The sequence below is a fragment of the Myotis nattereri genome, assembly GCF_964212035.1.
Source record: "Myotis nattereri genome assembly, chromosome: 3".
NCBI lineage: Eukaryota > Metazoa > Chordata > Mammalia > Chiroptera > Vespertilionidae > Myotis > Myotis nattereri.
The window spans coordinates 52,543,895-52,560,889 of NC_138077.1; the positions used below are offsets into that span (position 1 = coordinate 52,543,895).

Sequence of the window (16,995 nt, forward strand, 5' to 3'; positions counted from 1 at the left end):
CATTCTCTGGTGAAGTAAATCAGAGTATCTGGAAGGGACTTACCCGAAAGATGGAAGGCAGAGGACTAAATGAACGAATACACACTGAATGTTGAGACCCCCAGTAATGAGCTCCCAGTCAGTCCCTTACCCCTATGCTGGAGGTTGGTGAATGTTCTCTGGGGAATCATACCAGGTGAAAAGACCCCCAAAGTTCCTAACTCTGGTTGTTCCTCAAAAAATAAGTGGTCCAGACTTCAGCAAAGCTCACAGTCAACAAAGTCCTAACTGTTCTCAGAGCTTCCAAAGAGGTTTTTAGCTACCGTATAATCATGAGCAGGTTTACCAGACAGCCAAGGAACCAAGCCTCTAGAAGCATGTCAAACTCAAAGGCTATCACGGGCCAGATAAACGAGGCATGTGGTCCACGGGCAGCGAGTTTGACATGCTTGCTCTAGAACAGGGGTGGGCAAACTTTTTGACTCCAGGGCCACAATGGGTTCTTAAACTGGACCGGAGGGCCGGAACAAAAGCATGGATGGAGTGTTTGTGTGAACTAATATAAATTCAAAGTAAACATCATTACATAAAAGGGTACGGTCTTTTTTTTTTTTTTTTTTGAGTTTTATTCATTTCAAACAGGCCGGATCCGGCCCGTGGGCCGTAGTTTGCCCACGGCTGCTCTAGAACATAATGGTTCTCAACAATGCATGTACACAGGAATCACCTAGGAATCTTTTAAAATATTGATACGTGGGTCCCAACTCCATTCAACTGTTCAGTGGTAGACTCTAATTCTGAGACTTTTTAAAAATTTTTGTTTTATTGCTTAAAGTATTACAAAGAGTATTACATAAGTCTCCTTTTTCTTTTCCCCCTTGACCTTCCCCCGGCCTCCCCTACCCCCCAGTGTCTTGTGTCCATTGGTTATGCTTATATGCATGCATACACGTCCTTCGGTTGATCTCTTACACGCCCCCCCCCCCCGCCCCCAACCCTCCCTGGCCTTCCCGCTGTAGTTTGACAGTCTGTTCGATGCTGAGACTTATTTTTTTAAAGCTCCCCGTGTTACCATAATGTGTAGTCGAGGCTAAGAACCACAGTTCAAACAATGCAGCCATGAAAAAAGAACAGGTTTACATGTCTAAGCAGTCAGCAAACAGAAAGAAACTCTAGTTATGGGTGACGGGAGTCAAAAGATACAAACTCCAAGTCATAAAATAAGTATGTCATGACGATATACTAGATAGTGTTGTGACTATGGTTAAATTAAATACATGCTACCAGAATGGAAATAGTCAATAGAGAAAATATCTCAGAAATTAGAGCAAAAAGACACAAAAATTAGAAAATCATAAGATTAGTCCAGAAATTCCAGGAAAAACGAACAGGAGAATTGGAGAAGGCTACAGAAGATAGCACTGTAATAAGAAAGACTCCAGTGGCAACACTGGAACCAAAAAAAACAACAATGCCGTTAAAATTCTTAAGAATAATTATTTCCGCCGACACCGGTTTGGCTCAGTGGATAGAGCGTTGGCCTGCGGACTGAAGGGTCCTGGGTTTGATTCCTGTCGGGGGCGTGTGCCTTGGTTGCGGGCATATCCCCAGTGGGGGATGTGCAGGAGGCAGCTGATCGATGTTTCTCTCTCATCGATGTTTCTAGCTCTCTATCTCTCTCCCTTCCTCTCTGTGAAAAATCAATAAAATATATTAAAAAAAAAAAGAATAATTATTTCCAACCTAAAAATTCCACACCCAAACAAGCTATCAAATAAGTATGATGACTGAATAAAGACACTTTCAGACATGCATGGACTCACAAAAGACTCATTTTCAGGATCCTACCAAAGTGGTAAGTTCCGTTTCTCAAGTTGCACTGATGGCCTTGCTCAAGAATATATAAACTCACTGAGAAGCTGAAGCCAGGCTATGACCCAAAAGTCCATATTAAGCTTATCTTCTCCAGGAAGATTTCAACTAAGAGACAATTTGAGTCTTCCTGTTTTAGATTTTACCCAGTTTTAATTTTAAATACCTTTCACATTCATTATTTTATTATTAATTAAAATAATATTTGGAGGAAATATTTGCATCAGACCATCTTCTGTCAATCTAGGACAATATTCAAATACAGAATTAAACATATTTAAATATTAAAATAAAATGACAGGTAAAGCCAAGAGAAGTAAACAAAAGAGAAACTGAGTCTAGATTTTAAAAATAACGTTTCAATTATGAAAAAAAATCATCCTCCATAAAAAAAAGAATGTTATGGGTGAAGGGAGTCAAAAGATACAAACTCCAAGTTTTAAAGTAAATAAGTCATGAAGATATTATATACAGTGTGGTGACTATGGTTAATAACACTATGTAGCATATTTGAAAAATTCTAAGAGAGTAAATGTTAAAATCTCCTCGTAAGAAAAAAATGTTTGTTACTATGTATGGTGACAGATGTTAACTAGACTTAGTGTGGTAATCATTTTGTAGTATATACAAATATTGAATCATTACGTTGTATGCCTGAAACTAATATAAAGTTACTTGTCAATTATACCTCAATTTAACAAAACTTAAAGAATGTTAGAATCATACAAGGTTGCAATTAAAGTTAAAAACTTTTGGCAATATATCATCTGGTATTGCAGTATTGTTTACTAACCTCTGATTCATCACCCTTCTCTCTATAAGCAGTAGCAATACTGGTCTGAACAGCCTTAATCCATGCCTGGCGCAGCTTTTCAGAATCTGCCTGAAGCATACAACTTCTAAAGGGAAATAACATTGTTTTCTCAGTCACTAAATTAACCAAAAAAAGGGTAATAAACGTTTACTTTTTTGCTGACTTTGTTATACAATAATTTTCTAACAAAAAATAATCATTTCTGTTGAACGATTTTTATTTCATCTATCTTTAGGACAGATTGTATTCAGTAAGAAATCAAGGTATTAATGAAATAAGTTACCTACTGGAAAGAAATCCCCCATTCCTTCACATTAAAAAAAACAAACAAACAAACAAAAAAAACACACAAAAAACACAAACTTTAAATTTACCATATAAATATAACACTTTTTTTTCTATTGGGTAGAAATATAAAATGATAGTTATAAAAATATCAATCTGATATATGAGTTCACTTTATCATCCATGACAACTAAAAAGTTTTCATATGGCCACATCAATAATCTTTATAGAATTTAAAGAATATGATATTGGGTAGAAGTTACAGAAATTTCTGACTCTAATACCTGTAATCACTAAACAATGAAATTTACTTTTAAGACACTTTTTTTTCTAGTTAGCACAGACCACCACAAGTGAAACAAATCTTTCTCTACTCTGGAAAGTTCTTTTAAAACAAGCTATAGAAACATAAAGGCAACTCTCAAACTGTTTAGAACCACTCACTTGGTTGGAGAGACCACCTCAAAGCAGAATCGCCGTTCTATGTCTTCACAATGTTTCACTGTGCAAAGCCTTAGATCTTCCACTACCACAGTGGGGTTATCCTACAATAAGGAAACAGAACTCCCATATTTATCAATCTAGGTTTTAAATACTACTACCAATAATACTTAAAAATATTGCTTGGAATAAGTGGTCTTAAAGATTTATATTTTTCTTAATTTAGAGATAGGACTTATCAACATAGATATAACTAATAAAGGTAATTATACCCTGTTAATTTTACTTGCCTCATAAAATTGCTGTATAAGAATTAAATAAAATAGTTTTAATCCAACACTTGGCAATTAGTAGGTACTCAATAAATGTCAGCTTCCTGTTAATTTTCTTTCATATCCATTACGCTCCTGGTCCCTACTCATATATAATAAAAACTACTTTCTTCCAAAAACAGAAGTCTTTAATGAGTCAAGTTTTAAATAATTGGAAAGAAGAAAAAAAAAAAGCCTATATATCCTTCTTAAAATACCAACGAAAATGAGAAAGGTTTTATCATTTCCTAGTATTTAATTAAAAAAAAAACTCAAAACCAAGTATCAAAATAAAAGAAACTATAAGCTAATTAGAAATTTCATATTGTGTCATCTCAAGAGTAAAGTGAATATTTCAAATTTACAATTGAATACATCATTCATAAAAGCTAACTGGGTAAAAATCAAGTCACCAATTAACTATGGTTCTTTTTTTCTAAATTGGAGGGGGTGGAATTTAAAGTATTTATTCATGCAGATGTCCAAAGAGGTAAAGATAGCATATTTGGACATTACTTGGGAGGGAAGTGAGTTGTCACATTCTCACGCCACATGTAATTTCTGTATGCCTTTCTAATAAATAAAAACTCCTCACCCTTAAAATAAGGTTCAGGAAAATGAATATATAAAAAGAACATTAACAAATTTAGAGGTTTTTATTTAACTTACTTCAAGGTAACATTTTAATGTCATTTCTAATATCTATATTATCATCAATGGCCGTAAGACATTATTTCTTAAAATGCATTTTTTTCTACAGCCTCAAAATAGTACTTGTGGAGTGGTTGTATTATTCTTGTCACACAAATAGACAAAGAAACATGTGAAGTAAAAAAGTGTCAATCCTGAGACAGAAAAAAAAAATCCATCTCAAAGCTAGGAATTAAGAATTCGGGATTCAAAATCACTGCTTTTAAGAATCGAATGTGGATACTTTCCATTTCTAAACATTCTTACTAGTTAGTATACATGCCCAAATATAAAATGAATTAACAGTAATTTTGCACAGATGAGTATTTATGAACTTAAATGCTTTCCCAAAGCAAACAGATAAATAACCAAAACTGGGGAGTCACTAGATTTTTCACTTAGTTACTTAACAAAACACCTACCTTAAACTTTTTCTGGTAAACCAACTGATTGTTCTGTATTGAAAACCAGCGTCTAAATAAATACAAAATAGATTAAGTTTTCACCAACACATTTTATTTCAGTTGTTGTTTGGAACAAAATATTTGGGAAAGCACTAGAAAATCAGTTTATGATAATTATGTTTTGAGAAGTAATGATAATTATGTTTTGAGAAGTACATTGTTTTGTTTTGCTTTATATAAATTGATGCCAATAAAATAACTATTGAAAGTAAAGAACAATTTTAAATGATTTTAACAAGACAGATTAGGAGAGTAAAATTACTATATTTTGATTCATTTTAAGTCAGAAATTTAAATCCTAACAAAAGCTACCTTTTATGCTATCATCAAATAGTAATTGTTTTTTAAAGTAAAAGATTTTTTTGAGGTTCCTCAAAATAACCAAAATCTTTCCCCCCAAATAATTGCTTTTATTGTAAAGTGGAAATAAATTTATATTGTAAATAAGACTATGTATTTGTATACATTAAAACACTGAAATAAATGGTGCTTTGTTTCAACCTTTCTGCAGCTAATTCAGCAAGTGAGTTGGTAATGGTAAGCAAAACAGAAAATTCAATCATCATTTTACAATTGCTGTCAAACAAGAAAAAACTCCCAATTCACTTGGCCTACTTTCATATAATCATAGAAACAGAATAATAAAAGTTATTATTAAAAATGTTTCATCCAAATATTTATATTGTTCTGCTCATTATTGTAAATTATTAGGCAAAAAATTTACTTGCAATCTTCTTTAGAAGACAAAGCTAAGCTACTTATGGCATATTTACTAATTCTAATCTATTGAAACAGTAAAAGAACCTAAAGACTTACAAAAAAAAAAAAATCACAGCCAAAAGCCATTCATAAAAGCAAAAATTCTCATCAAGCATGAAAGGTAAAACATTTGAGTCATTATTTTAAAATTAGTTTCATGTGAGATGATTTCTATTGTAAACATTAGTTATTAATCTATTAGCATATAGAGATTCTACCTTTTCATTGATACTAAAAAAAAAAGGCATTAGAAATTGTATTTAGACATATTTAGAATTTCTATTTTTAAAAATTAATTCTCCAAAGCTGAGGAAATGATTTTCTAATTTTAAGCTAGACAGATGGTTAGGTTTTCTTGCTACTTTAAAAAGGTATCACCTTTACCATTAATAGAGATTTGTTAAATTAGCATCTAGACAAAACCAAGTGGGTTGCCTCTAAATGCAAATCATCAAGAGGCAGGCTAGAAAAGGAAGAACTTCTGGGTTTCTTTGCTTTGGGACACATGGTTAGAAATGTTAAAGGAAATACCTACAAACAAACAAAATGGTGCAGCCCTGCCAAATGGGATGACATGCAATGGAAACAATCTCTGCTACTGATTGAAGAGTTTTTTAAAAAATCATATGAGGTAGTGTAAACTATATTAATAAAAATTCATATGTTTCATAGAATCATCTATATATATAAAAGGCTAATATACAAAGTGTCCCCTCGGGAGTTTGACCGGGAGACCAGGAGTTCGATGGCTCACTATGTCGTGCGCTGACCACCTGGGGGTGGCACAGAATGAAAGAAGGCCCAGGCCATCAGCCAGCAGCCGGGGAAGGAAGGCCCCGACCAACACCGAAAGGCCCCAATGGCCCTGATTGCCAGCCAGGCCTAGGGGGACCCTGCCCATGCACAAATTTAGTGCACTGGGCCTCGAGTATTATATAACTTGATGAAAAACTACATAAAAATAAGTAGCCTACCACAAAGGAAAAACAGCCATACAACTATGTAAGCTTTTCATGCTTCTTAGTCTTCAAAAAACAAATTTATTTTGACCTGCTGTATCTTAGGATCATAACCTCTAGAAATAATAACAAAACATTAGATTAAAACATGTTTTTTGTCAGAGATCATTTCCTCTGGTTATGAACTTTACAGAAGATACATACTTCTGAAACTTAGTTCCCCTGTCATCTTTCTGTTTCTGGTGACTTTCTCATATCATCAGCTTTTGTACACTAAGGAAAAACACTATAAATTCATCTGAATTTGGCAACACCTCCTAAGGAATAAAACCACAATGTATGCTAGGTAGAAAAAATTTTCAATTACTAAGATTTGTATATCTTATGACACTATCTCCCCTCCTCTATCATTAAAAAATAAGGGAAAAGGAGCTGACTGTACTCATTTACATTGATCTAAGACTTTAACCAGGTAAGTAAAATGGAATAAAATTTTTAATTGCTCCTTAGTTATTATTAACATTTTTATTAAAAGGAGAATGAGATAGATCACATATCCCTCTAGGATATAGAAAAATACTTAATATTTTAAGCTCACGCTATCTGCAATTTGAAGGTACTTTAAAAAGGTAATTAAATAATAAAAAAGACAAATTTTGAGAAGCACTATACTGATAATTACACTATATTCTATTCAGAAGCTGTCCCAAAGCCAAAATAAAAGACAGTGTTTTTAAAAAGGAAAATTTCTTGGTTCATTAAGAAAAATAAAACACAATTTTGTATCTCTCTCAAATTGGAGTAACTCAATATAATAAAGACTTGAGACCAAAATTTTATATCCATAAATATTATTAAATTGTAAAGACCAATGAGAGCTTTCCAGATGACAAAATTGGGGGAAAGGGAAATATATTTTTAAAAAATAAATCAAGCCCTGGCCAGTGTGGCTCAGTGTTAGAGCATTGGCCTGAGTACCAAACGGTCTCAGTTCAATTCCCAGTCAAGGGATTGTACCTGGATTACAGGTTCAATCCTGGGCCCCTAGGGGCAAGTGCAAGAGGCAACCAATTTGCTGTGTCTCTCATATCTCTCTCTCTCTCTGTCTCTCTCTTCCACTCTCTCCCTCTCCCTCCTGCTCCCCTCCCACCAATGCCTCCCTCCCTCCCTTCCAGTCTCTCTAAAAAATTAATGCAAAAAATATCCTCAGGTGAGGATTAACAAAAAATAAATAAATATAAATCAAGTATCTTTTACCCTATTTGGCCACTATCCCCAGAATTGTACTTGAAATCAAGAACGTGGGTAAAAGTCAAACTTCTAAACTGGTAGAAGCTTTTTCACTAAAATTATACAGGTAATGGATTCATGCACACATTCATAAAGGTGTCAAACAGTTGAACACTTAACAAAATTAAAAGCTTGAACATTTATGCTCCTTTATTTCAAAATCAATTTTATTTTTCACAGGGAAAAAAACAAAATGGTAAAAAAAAAAAAAAAATCTAAGAACTGACAGTGTTTCCTTTCAACAAAACCAATCTGGTTATTACCAAAGGGACTAATTCCTAGTTATTGTTTATTTCTCTTAAATATATATATATATCATATTGCTCAATGTATAATCTTCTTTGAGTAACTATAAACACATCATATGTTCTTTTCCAGATTAAAGAAATTGAGGACATAGACAATGAAAAGGTATAATTTCGATCCTCAAATAAGATGTTTACATTTTCTTACCAATTAAAACATAAGAGACTGTATATCCATTGCAAGTAATCCAAACAAAATGCAGGTTAATTATGAGCTTTCTCGTGCCAAAGAAGAAATTGGAGTAAAGTAGGGGGTGAGGGGAAGAAAGCCATTTGGTACCTGATATGATCGGGCTTTTTCCTGTCATGTGAAAAAATGGGGCAGATTAAAACATAAGGGAAAGGTGGTAAAAGAATGAAAACGCAAATGTGCAAAATAAGCAAAGGACTAGCATGATATGAAAATAAAGCAAGAATTAAAGAAACAAGCTTAAGCTTATAATCTAACAAAATAATCGAAAATCTGTTGCATATTTTTTCACATATTATACATATATGCACATGTACAATTAATTCCAACTGTTAGGAATCTGAAAAATAATATTTCAGAAATATTCAAAAATTTTCTTCTAGTATTATGTTATAATAAAGTTCTGTAGGACGTAGCACACTTGGGTATACCTCTACTATTACTTTCTGCCTTTATTGTCAAAGCTATTAAATATAGATAGTACCTTTCTTCATCTTAACAATCACTATAGCTATGTCTATATAAATCTGAGATAAATAAAAACTTTACATAAGAAAAGTGGGATCACTAAATAAGAATTTCAGGGATTATAAAATATTATCAGTCAAATAAACTCACCCACCTGCTCAAACCCTTTTCGTTAAATTATAGCAGACTCTAAGGCCACACATAAGTAGACTTCATCTTTAACCTATGTATGTACATCTTATTTTTAAACAAAGTCACACAAATAAAAATTTATATCTGTATTAGCAGCATATAGATGCTCTGCTTTAAGAAACTGTATAATACATTTTATTCCTTTAGCTATATTTTTAAATTTAACATAGACTGAGCATAGCACATAATTATTCAGTTTTATTTGTTTTATCAGCTTAAAACTAACTTTTAATATTTAATTATTTTCCTGGTTAATCATCCTTTCTGAATGTATCATTAAAAGTAAAAGAGAAATATAGGTACTAGTAATTCATCTACCACTGATTTGAGCCTGAAGTAAAGCTGCCATACTGAGAAAATGGCCTGAAAATGAAATATTATTTTAGTAGATCTTACATGTTCTCAGAAAATATATATATTATAGATGTATAAAAATCTCAAGACACAAAAACTAACAATATCTGAAATAAACCAGAAACAAACTCAATAATTCATTAACATAAAACGTTTTCACTCCTTACATTATCTCAACCACATCACACAAAATATGATCTCTTCAGTTAATTTCAGGTCATAGAATAATGCTGTCAAAATATACTTAGATTTTATAAAGCACAAGACCAGGTTTTAAAACTATGAGAAATTCGTAGTCAAATTCACATTTCTCTCAGAAAGGAGGTCTTTTTAAAAAGTTAATTTTGAAAATATTATATGCCACTATTCTATTAAACTACAAATAATGGTAAATTTGTGATTGGTACCTATGGTGATTATGACCAAAAAAAAAAAAAAATGTTCCCCTATGTATAATGCATGATCAGAAAAAAATACACACACACACACACACACACACACACACACACACACTTAAAAGTAGGCAGGAAAATATTTGTTTAAAGAGCTGGATTTCTGGATTTTTAGAGTTAAGGCACAAATATCACAAATAGTCTTTTATTCAGAGGCTAGATTATATTAAATCAAGCTGGATAGAGAATTCGAGAAGCAGATTAGACACTAAAGTCATATATACGGAAAGAAAAATTATTTGCAGTACTTTCTGGGATTCAACCTTTCATAAAATTCATAAGAAATTCAGATACATTCTAAATTTTTATAATTAAAAAGCAGAAGAAAGTCGAAATAACATTTAATAGATAACTCTTTTTCCTTTTATAGTTAAAGGCTTATAACCTAAAAAATACTTAACTCTTCTGTTACAAGGTTTTGACTTTTGCATTTGTTTGTGAGTTTTATATAGTGTTTATATGCTCTATTCCTACAAGTCTGCTTTTTACCAGTGTTTTCATCAAAATGTTCATTAAAAGTTCATGAAAATCAAATTAATTTGCTATGCATAATTTTTCCTAAGAATGCAAATTGACTAGTTTCTAAGCTACTTTTTTCTTGTTAATCCTCCAGCTTTCTTTTTTTTTTCAATTGTGACACTATTACAGATGTCTCCCTTAAGCTTTTTTTTAATAGCTGAAGTTGTATTTTGTTGTATCAAAATATAGACTGCTTGGAATTTCCATATCAAGTTTTCAAAAAATACCAGGTTTGGGGCCTCAATTTTGTCACAAACCAGCTGTGTAACCTTAAATGAGCAACCATCTCTCAGCACCTCCATTTCTTTACTAACAACTGAACTATGATCTATGATTTGAATTAATAAGTATCATCCTATTACATATAGATAGCCTCTCCTTTATAAAGTAGTCTCACTTATATAGGTACTATTTTTTGCACTTTGCAAACAGTAGATTACATGTCTACAATTGAGAATAGTTATTTCCTACTTGATTTTAGTTATATTTTATTATCTATGCTAATTAATATTCATGAAACAAATAATAAAAATAAGGTCCATGCTTAAATCAGAATTCAAATTTGCTAATGTACATTTTTAAAATTTTTTCTACTCTCCTAAATGGCAATGTAATTTTCCACTAACACTGTACTTCATTTTGAAGTCTGACATCATTTCTCACTGGAGTGCCACATGAAAGTTCATTTCATTCTTCTTAACATAATGGTATAGTTTCCATAGATTTATTGGGTTTTCACTATGTTAAACTTTAAGTAGGTTGTTTTGAAATCTGAAGGTTAAAATTCAACTCTAACATTACCTCATGAAACTGAATTGGTTGAAATATCTTTACTATAAAAATTTGATAATCACATTATTTTTATTTCCTACTCCGGCTATAGAAATATGCCAGGAAAGGTTTGAAAGATTATTGTCTTGGTTTTTACAGCTTAGAAAACAGAGTTTTACTTTTTCATTTTCACTTTACTATAGTTCATAAAATTATTTCTAACTAGACCATCTTAGTTGGTCCTTCTATATTCATATATTATTTTTAAAGTCCTATATAACTCAAAGAGGCTTAATATCCTATATAATAAAAGCCTAATATGCAAATTGACCGAACAGCAGACTGGCAGAAAAACAGATCACTATGGCGCACATTGACCACCAGGGGGCAGATGCTCAATGCAGGCCAGCCAAGGCAGGTGCCACTGGGAGCCCCCGATTGCCCTGCCAGTCGCCCCACAGTTTGGCCTTGATCGCTGGCCAGGCCTAGGGACGCTATCTGTGCATGAATTTTGTGCACCGGGCTTCTAGTCACATACAGTCATTATTCTTTCTAGTTTATATTCATTCTCAGGTAAAGAAAAATAATTTCAAATAAAACACACCATGTACCACTTGAACATTTGGTAATACCAAATTCTTGGGAAATGCTCAAATTTGAAAATATCAATGAATGTTTTATCTCTATAACCTCTTCACCAAAAAATCAGAATAAGTACACTAGAAACCCATTTTAATATGTTAAATATTCAAGCATGGTCATTTCCATTTAAACAAAAATGTATACTAAACTTACCAGGAAAACTCTTCTTATTTTGCTAATGTACACTTTTTAAAAATAAAATCTCCTCCATCATTAAGTGAATTCATATTATGTTTAAGTAGAGAATAAAATTTATATATTCAACTATAATATAACAGAAAATCAATTAACTAGAACCCAATACTACTTTTAATTAATACAAAACTGTTCTGACTACTATCTTTTTTTTTTCTGCAAAAAGATGGGCGTCACTGAATTTTAAAAATAAATGACTGCTATTTAGGATTATCCTGAGACAACCCAATCTTTTTTTTAATGCCTTAATGTCTGAAGTGATTTCACTTTATTATATTAATACGTGGGAAAATACAATAAAATATTTTACACATTCATTCATTTAACAAAATTTACTGAATTAATATTTTATAGAAATAAATTTAGCAAAAAAATGCAGAGTTTCTGGTAGCTATCAAGTTTAGAATAAAGGAGCACTAGCTACCATACACACTTCACATAAGAACAATCCCATTTCCTAAAACTCCTCATTAATTAAAATTATTGCAAAGATAAGAATCACCCCATTTAAAATTCATAAACAACTAAGTGAAAATGTACAAAACATCATATAGGACAGGAAATCAAAGGGGGGAAGAGTTCATTTGGCCTATTTACCCATTATATTCAACACATGATTTGTAATCAGATCTATTTCCTAACAAATATGAGGGGTAGCTCAAATTGAAAATGTCCTTATTATAATGGTCTAATCAGTATAGACCAATCACTATAAAACTCCTTGCTTCCTGGTTTAAACTTTGCTTAAGTTAGTGTTATCATTTTTCACTTGCTCCTTAGGGTCCCCTTTCCTAGAAGGGCATCTTATCTTCAATGAACTGGGTTCACGAAAATTACCATGAACTATGATTTTAGAGAATTATGAAGGAAAGAGTTGCCAAATGACAAGAAAAGTTGGAAGGCTGAGAATATGGAAAAATTGAGGCTATTATTTGAAATATATTACCTGTTCCAAGTTTTGAAGGCATTGCTGGCTCGTTTGAACAGATATCCTTCCATAACAATGCCATTTGCAGCATCTACATTATATTCTAACTTAGAATCATCACTGGAGAAATCCTAGACAAAATAACACAAGAAATTTCATATGATTTGACTAAGCTGCTAGACAAAAAATTTATCCTAGAAAAACAGCTCAAATGGTAGAAAAACTTCGCATTAAGAGAGTTACATCAACAATAGTCATAAGAAAGGGGGAGACCTAAATGTTGAATAACAGAAGAATGAATCAACATATTGAAGAATTTCAATTCAGTGGACTATTATGCAATAATTGTTATAATGATGATGACATAAAACACAGGTGATTGCATGAAATATACTCTGAAAGAGAAAACAAAACAATATAAACTCTATACACACTGTGACTAAAAGCACAAAATAATATGTATATAAGGAGAACAACTAAATATTATACAGAGTGTTATTTTTTTTTTTTTTACAGAGAGGATGGAAGAGGGATAGAGAGTTAGAAACATCAATGAGAGAGAAACATAGATCAGCTGCCTCTTGCACACCCCCCACCGGGAATGTGCCTGCAACCAAGGTACATGCCCTTGACCAGAATCGAACCTGGGACCCTTCAGTCCGCAGGCCGACGCTCTATCCACTGAGCCAAACCGGTTACGGCAGGGTGTTATATTTAAAATGTTTTCATTTTTTCCAACATTTTATGGTGATGTGTGTGCTAACTATTAAAAATGGAATATAGATACTTTCAAATGGTATTACCACTATTTTCTAATTATATTACTATCACTGTAGTTTTTTAATCTGATAGGAGTAATAACTCCACCATATGGGAGTAATGAAATAAGATAAAGACATTTTGTCCTAAAATAAAATTTAGTGTTACAAAGGAAAGTGACAGCCTGAAGTGCGCATGTCGAGTTCTCTTTTTTATATGAGGACTATAGAATCATTCACAACCTTCTATCATTCTAATCTTCACTTGTATACAATACAAACTTTTGATTTATCCCAAGGATTCATGAAATATTGAAATCACAAATCCCACAATTAAATTGTTTCCTGATAAAATTCCAAAGTAATCTGATAAACAGGCAAGATTGCTGCTATCCCCAAATTTAAAACTTTAAAAATCAGTCTCAGTAATTTCAAAAGTACTCTGGACCAACGATCAAAATTAGAATGCTATCTTGTTAAGTAGTAGTAAACTTTCTGTCTTGAGAAAGATTTTGACAAAAGCTGAATGAGCACCTGCCAAGACTGCTGGATATGGAGTTCCTGCATTAAAGGGGAGGCAGAGTGAGAAAAAATAAGGGCCTTCCAAACCTAAAAGTCTACAAAGATGGAAAAAGGAAGTAAGCTAAAATCAGAATTAAAAACAAAGCTCACCTGACATGTCTCAAAATTAACCCATAAGAGAACATGATACAAAATAATCACATGAAACAATCTATAAATGAATTAGTACATTTCTTTCTATTTTTTCTTTGGAAAAAAATCAGGGAAACTAATTCCTTCACTTAAAATTTCTTTGAGGCTATAATTTATATAATTATGCAGACAGGATTAAGTCAGCAATAGTTATAATTGAGTTTCATTTGTAACATCAGCAGTTTTTTAATAACCCTGATCCTATCTAAAATATCAAATAAGACTTCATTGAAAATGTAATACATTTGTAGTATTCTAATTTTCAATTATATTTTTGAGGTAAATTAGGCCTTTAATTTCATTATTATTAATATCAAATTAATATTTTATAGTATTTAAAATGAGAAGGCTTATATTATCTTATAATGAAAGTAACTAATAATGCTGAGTAAAATATATATTAGCATGTAAATATATTGATGAGCTGACAAATCAGAAAGGAATACTCAAAGGCAAAATATTGAGTGAAAATGGGAAGCCAAAGAGGAAAGCAGAGCAAGGAAGCTAGCTTTCACCTTAAAAACATTTGACTCATCAGAGAACTTGAAGCTTTGGTGTAGGGCCCAGGGAACAGAAGGCAAGAGTAAGGTTGGCCAATAAAGGGAAGAAGCTTTCCCTTTTGAAATTGCAAAGAAGACAAGAAGGAACATCATTACCACTTTGAGTTGAGATTATGATGGAAGTCTTAGCCAGCAAGATAACAAACAAAAAGCAAAGGATTGGAAAGGAAGAAATGAACTATCATTATTTGCAGATGATAAGGCTTTGTACACAGAACATCCAAAGCTGTACACAAAGAATCCAGAGACAAATTAGTGTTAAAAAGAACACAACAAGATCACTGGTTATAAAATCAATACAGAAAAGTCAATTTTACTCAACTATATACAAAAGTAAACAGTGAAAAAAATTAAAGATAATATTTACAATAACATTTGTAATATAAGTGTCTAGGAATAAATAACAAGATGCATAAGAAAATTATCAAAATTTCTGAAGGATATTGAAGAAAACTTAAATAATGAAGAAAATATTTTAAGCTCATGGATTAGAACACATTGTAGAATAAAGATATGACTTCTTCCCCAAACTGATCACATTTTTCTAATGCAATCTCTCAATCAAATTCCCAAAAGAGATTTTTATGCTACGTGAAAAGATACTTCTAAAATGTATATGTAAATGCAATTTCCATAGTTTAGGCAATTCACTTTTGAAGAAAAGAGGGTAGAGGAAGTTTTACTTTGTCAGATATAAGAGATACTATATAGCTAAAATAATTAAGACTGCAGAGTACTAGCACAACACACACACACACACACACACACACACACACACACACGAAGAAGAATGAAGAACCTGAAGCCGGCCTCATGTATATGGAAATGTGATATATAACAGAGAATAAAGCAAAGACTAGTAGGGAAAGAATAAACTTTTTAATAACTGAATAGCTATCAATGTGAGAATAAAAGGAAATTGGATCTCTACCTCACACCATACACAATTACAGATGGATTAAAGATGGAAACATAAAAGGCAAGCCTGCAAACACTTAGAAGATTATACAGGAAATATATCTTCATGATCTTGGGTTGGGAAGGATTTATTAAGCAATACACAAAAAGATACACACACAAACACACACACATACACACATACAAAACCATAAAAGAATTTAAAAAAAAACACCCAGCTTGTGAAAATCAAAAACACATATACCCTAAAAGGGAGCATATAGTCAGAAGATATGAAGAATATGATCACGTTAGGCAACCTAATGGGAAAAAAAGACTAACAGACATTTCACAAACAGGATATCCAAGTGACTAGAGACATAGGGGAAGGCATTCAAGCTCATTTGTGACTAAAGCATAAATTAAAACGACAATGAGATGTCACTATCTACCCACCAAAATAGGCAAAAAGAAAAAAAAATTCTCACAATACAATGAGGTGGCAAGGAGCAATGGGAATTCTCATACAGTGCTGCCTAATGGGAATGATAAAACATTTTGAAAAATAGTTTACATGAATTGATTATGCATAGCATCTTTATTTAATTGACCAACTTCAATTCTTGAAAATCAAATAATTACATTAGACATACTTTCCCTTAATTTTTAGTTGACTGGATCTTGTTTTCTTCCCTCCCCACCCCTTTTTATTTTACCTGTAATGCAGCCTTGTGTCAGCATTTAAGGGCAGAAAAAAAGTAAGTATATATATATACATATATATATATAATGAGCAAAAATAGCATTACTTTCTTTAAAGGAAAATAGTAATAGACTATTACTTAAAATCAAATAAATTAATTTTAGATTTAATAGTCTAACTGAATTGTGTACATAATAGGGAAAGGCGTTAAAAGATGCATAATATTAATTAAATAATTTATTTGAAGCAAACAGTTGTGTTTCCACAAATATCATAACCTATTGTTTTAATTAGAAATGACTGGTCCCAAATTTTTTAAAATCTTTCCATGGTAATGAAAAGTTACCCAACCAAAAGTAATTTAACCTTAAACAAAAACAAAAGATGGAGCAAGTCTTACTAGACTATAGCTAGAAGTAACTAATTTAAAGATGAGGTGGTAGACAATATTTCTCTTTGAGTATTAAGAACCCATTACCAATA

At 32.0% G+C, this 16,995-nt stretch overlaps 1 protein-coding gene across 5 annotated transcripts in view; it reads right to left on the minus strand.

Moving 5' to 3' along the window:
* The window catches only part of ACAP2 (ArfGAP with coiled-coil, ankyrin repeat and PH domains 2), a 143,490-nt gene that overhangs the window by 27,121 nt on the left and 99,374 nt on the right, over positions 1-16,995 (minus strand). For 3 of the 5 annotated variants that reach the window (XM_081085330.1, XM_081085331.1, XM_081085328.1), the window contains 4 exons: positions 12,899-13,011; positions 4,815-4,866; positions 3,395-3,495; positions 2,645-2,750 (listed from right to left, as the gene is read on the minus strand). In XM_081085330.1, the coding sequence (XP_080941456.1) occupies positions 2,645-2,750; positions 3,395-3,495; positions 4,815-4,866; positions 12,899-13,011 (372 nt within the window). Of the gene's footprint in view, positions 1-2,644; positions 2,751-3,394; positions 3,496-4,814; positions 4,867-8,449; positions 8,471-12,898; positions 13,012-16,995 lie in introns of all 5 variants that reach the window. The other 2 variants (XM_081085329.1, XM_081085327.1) reach the window with 1 other exon arrangement.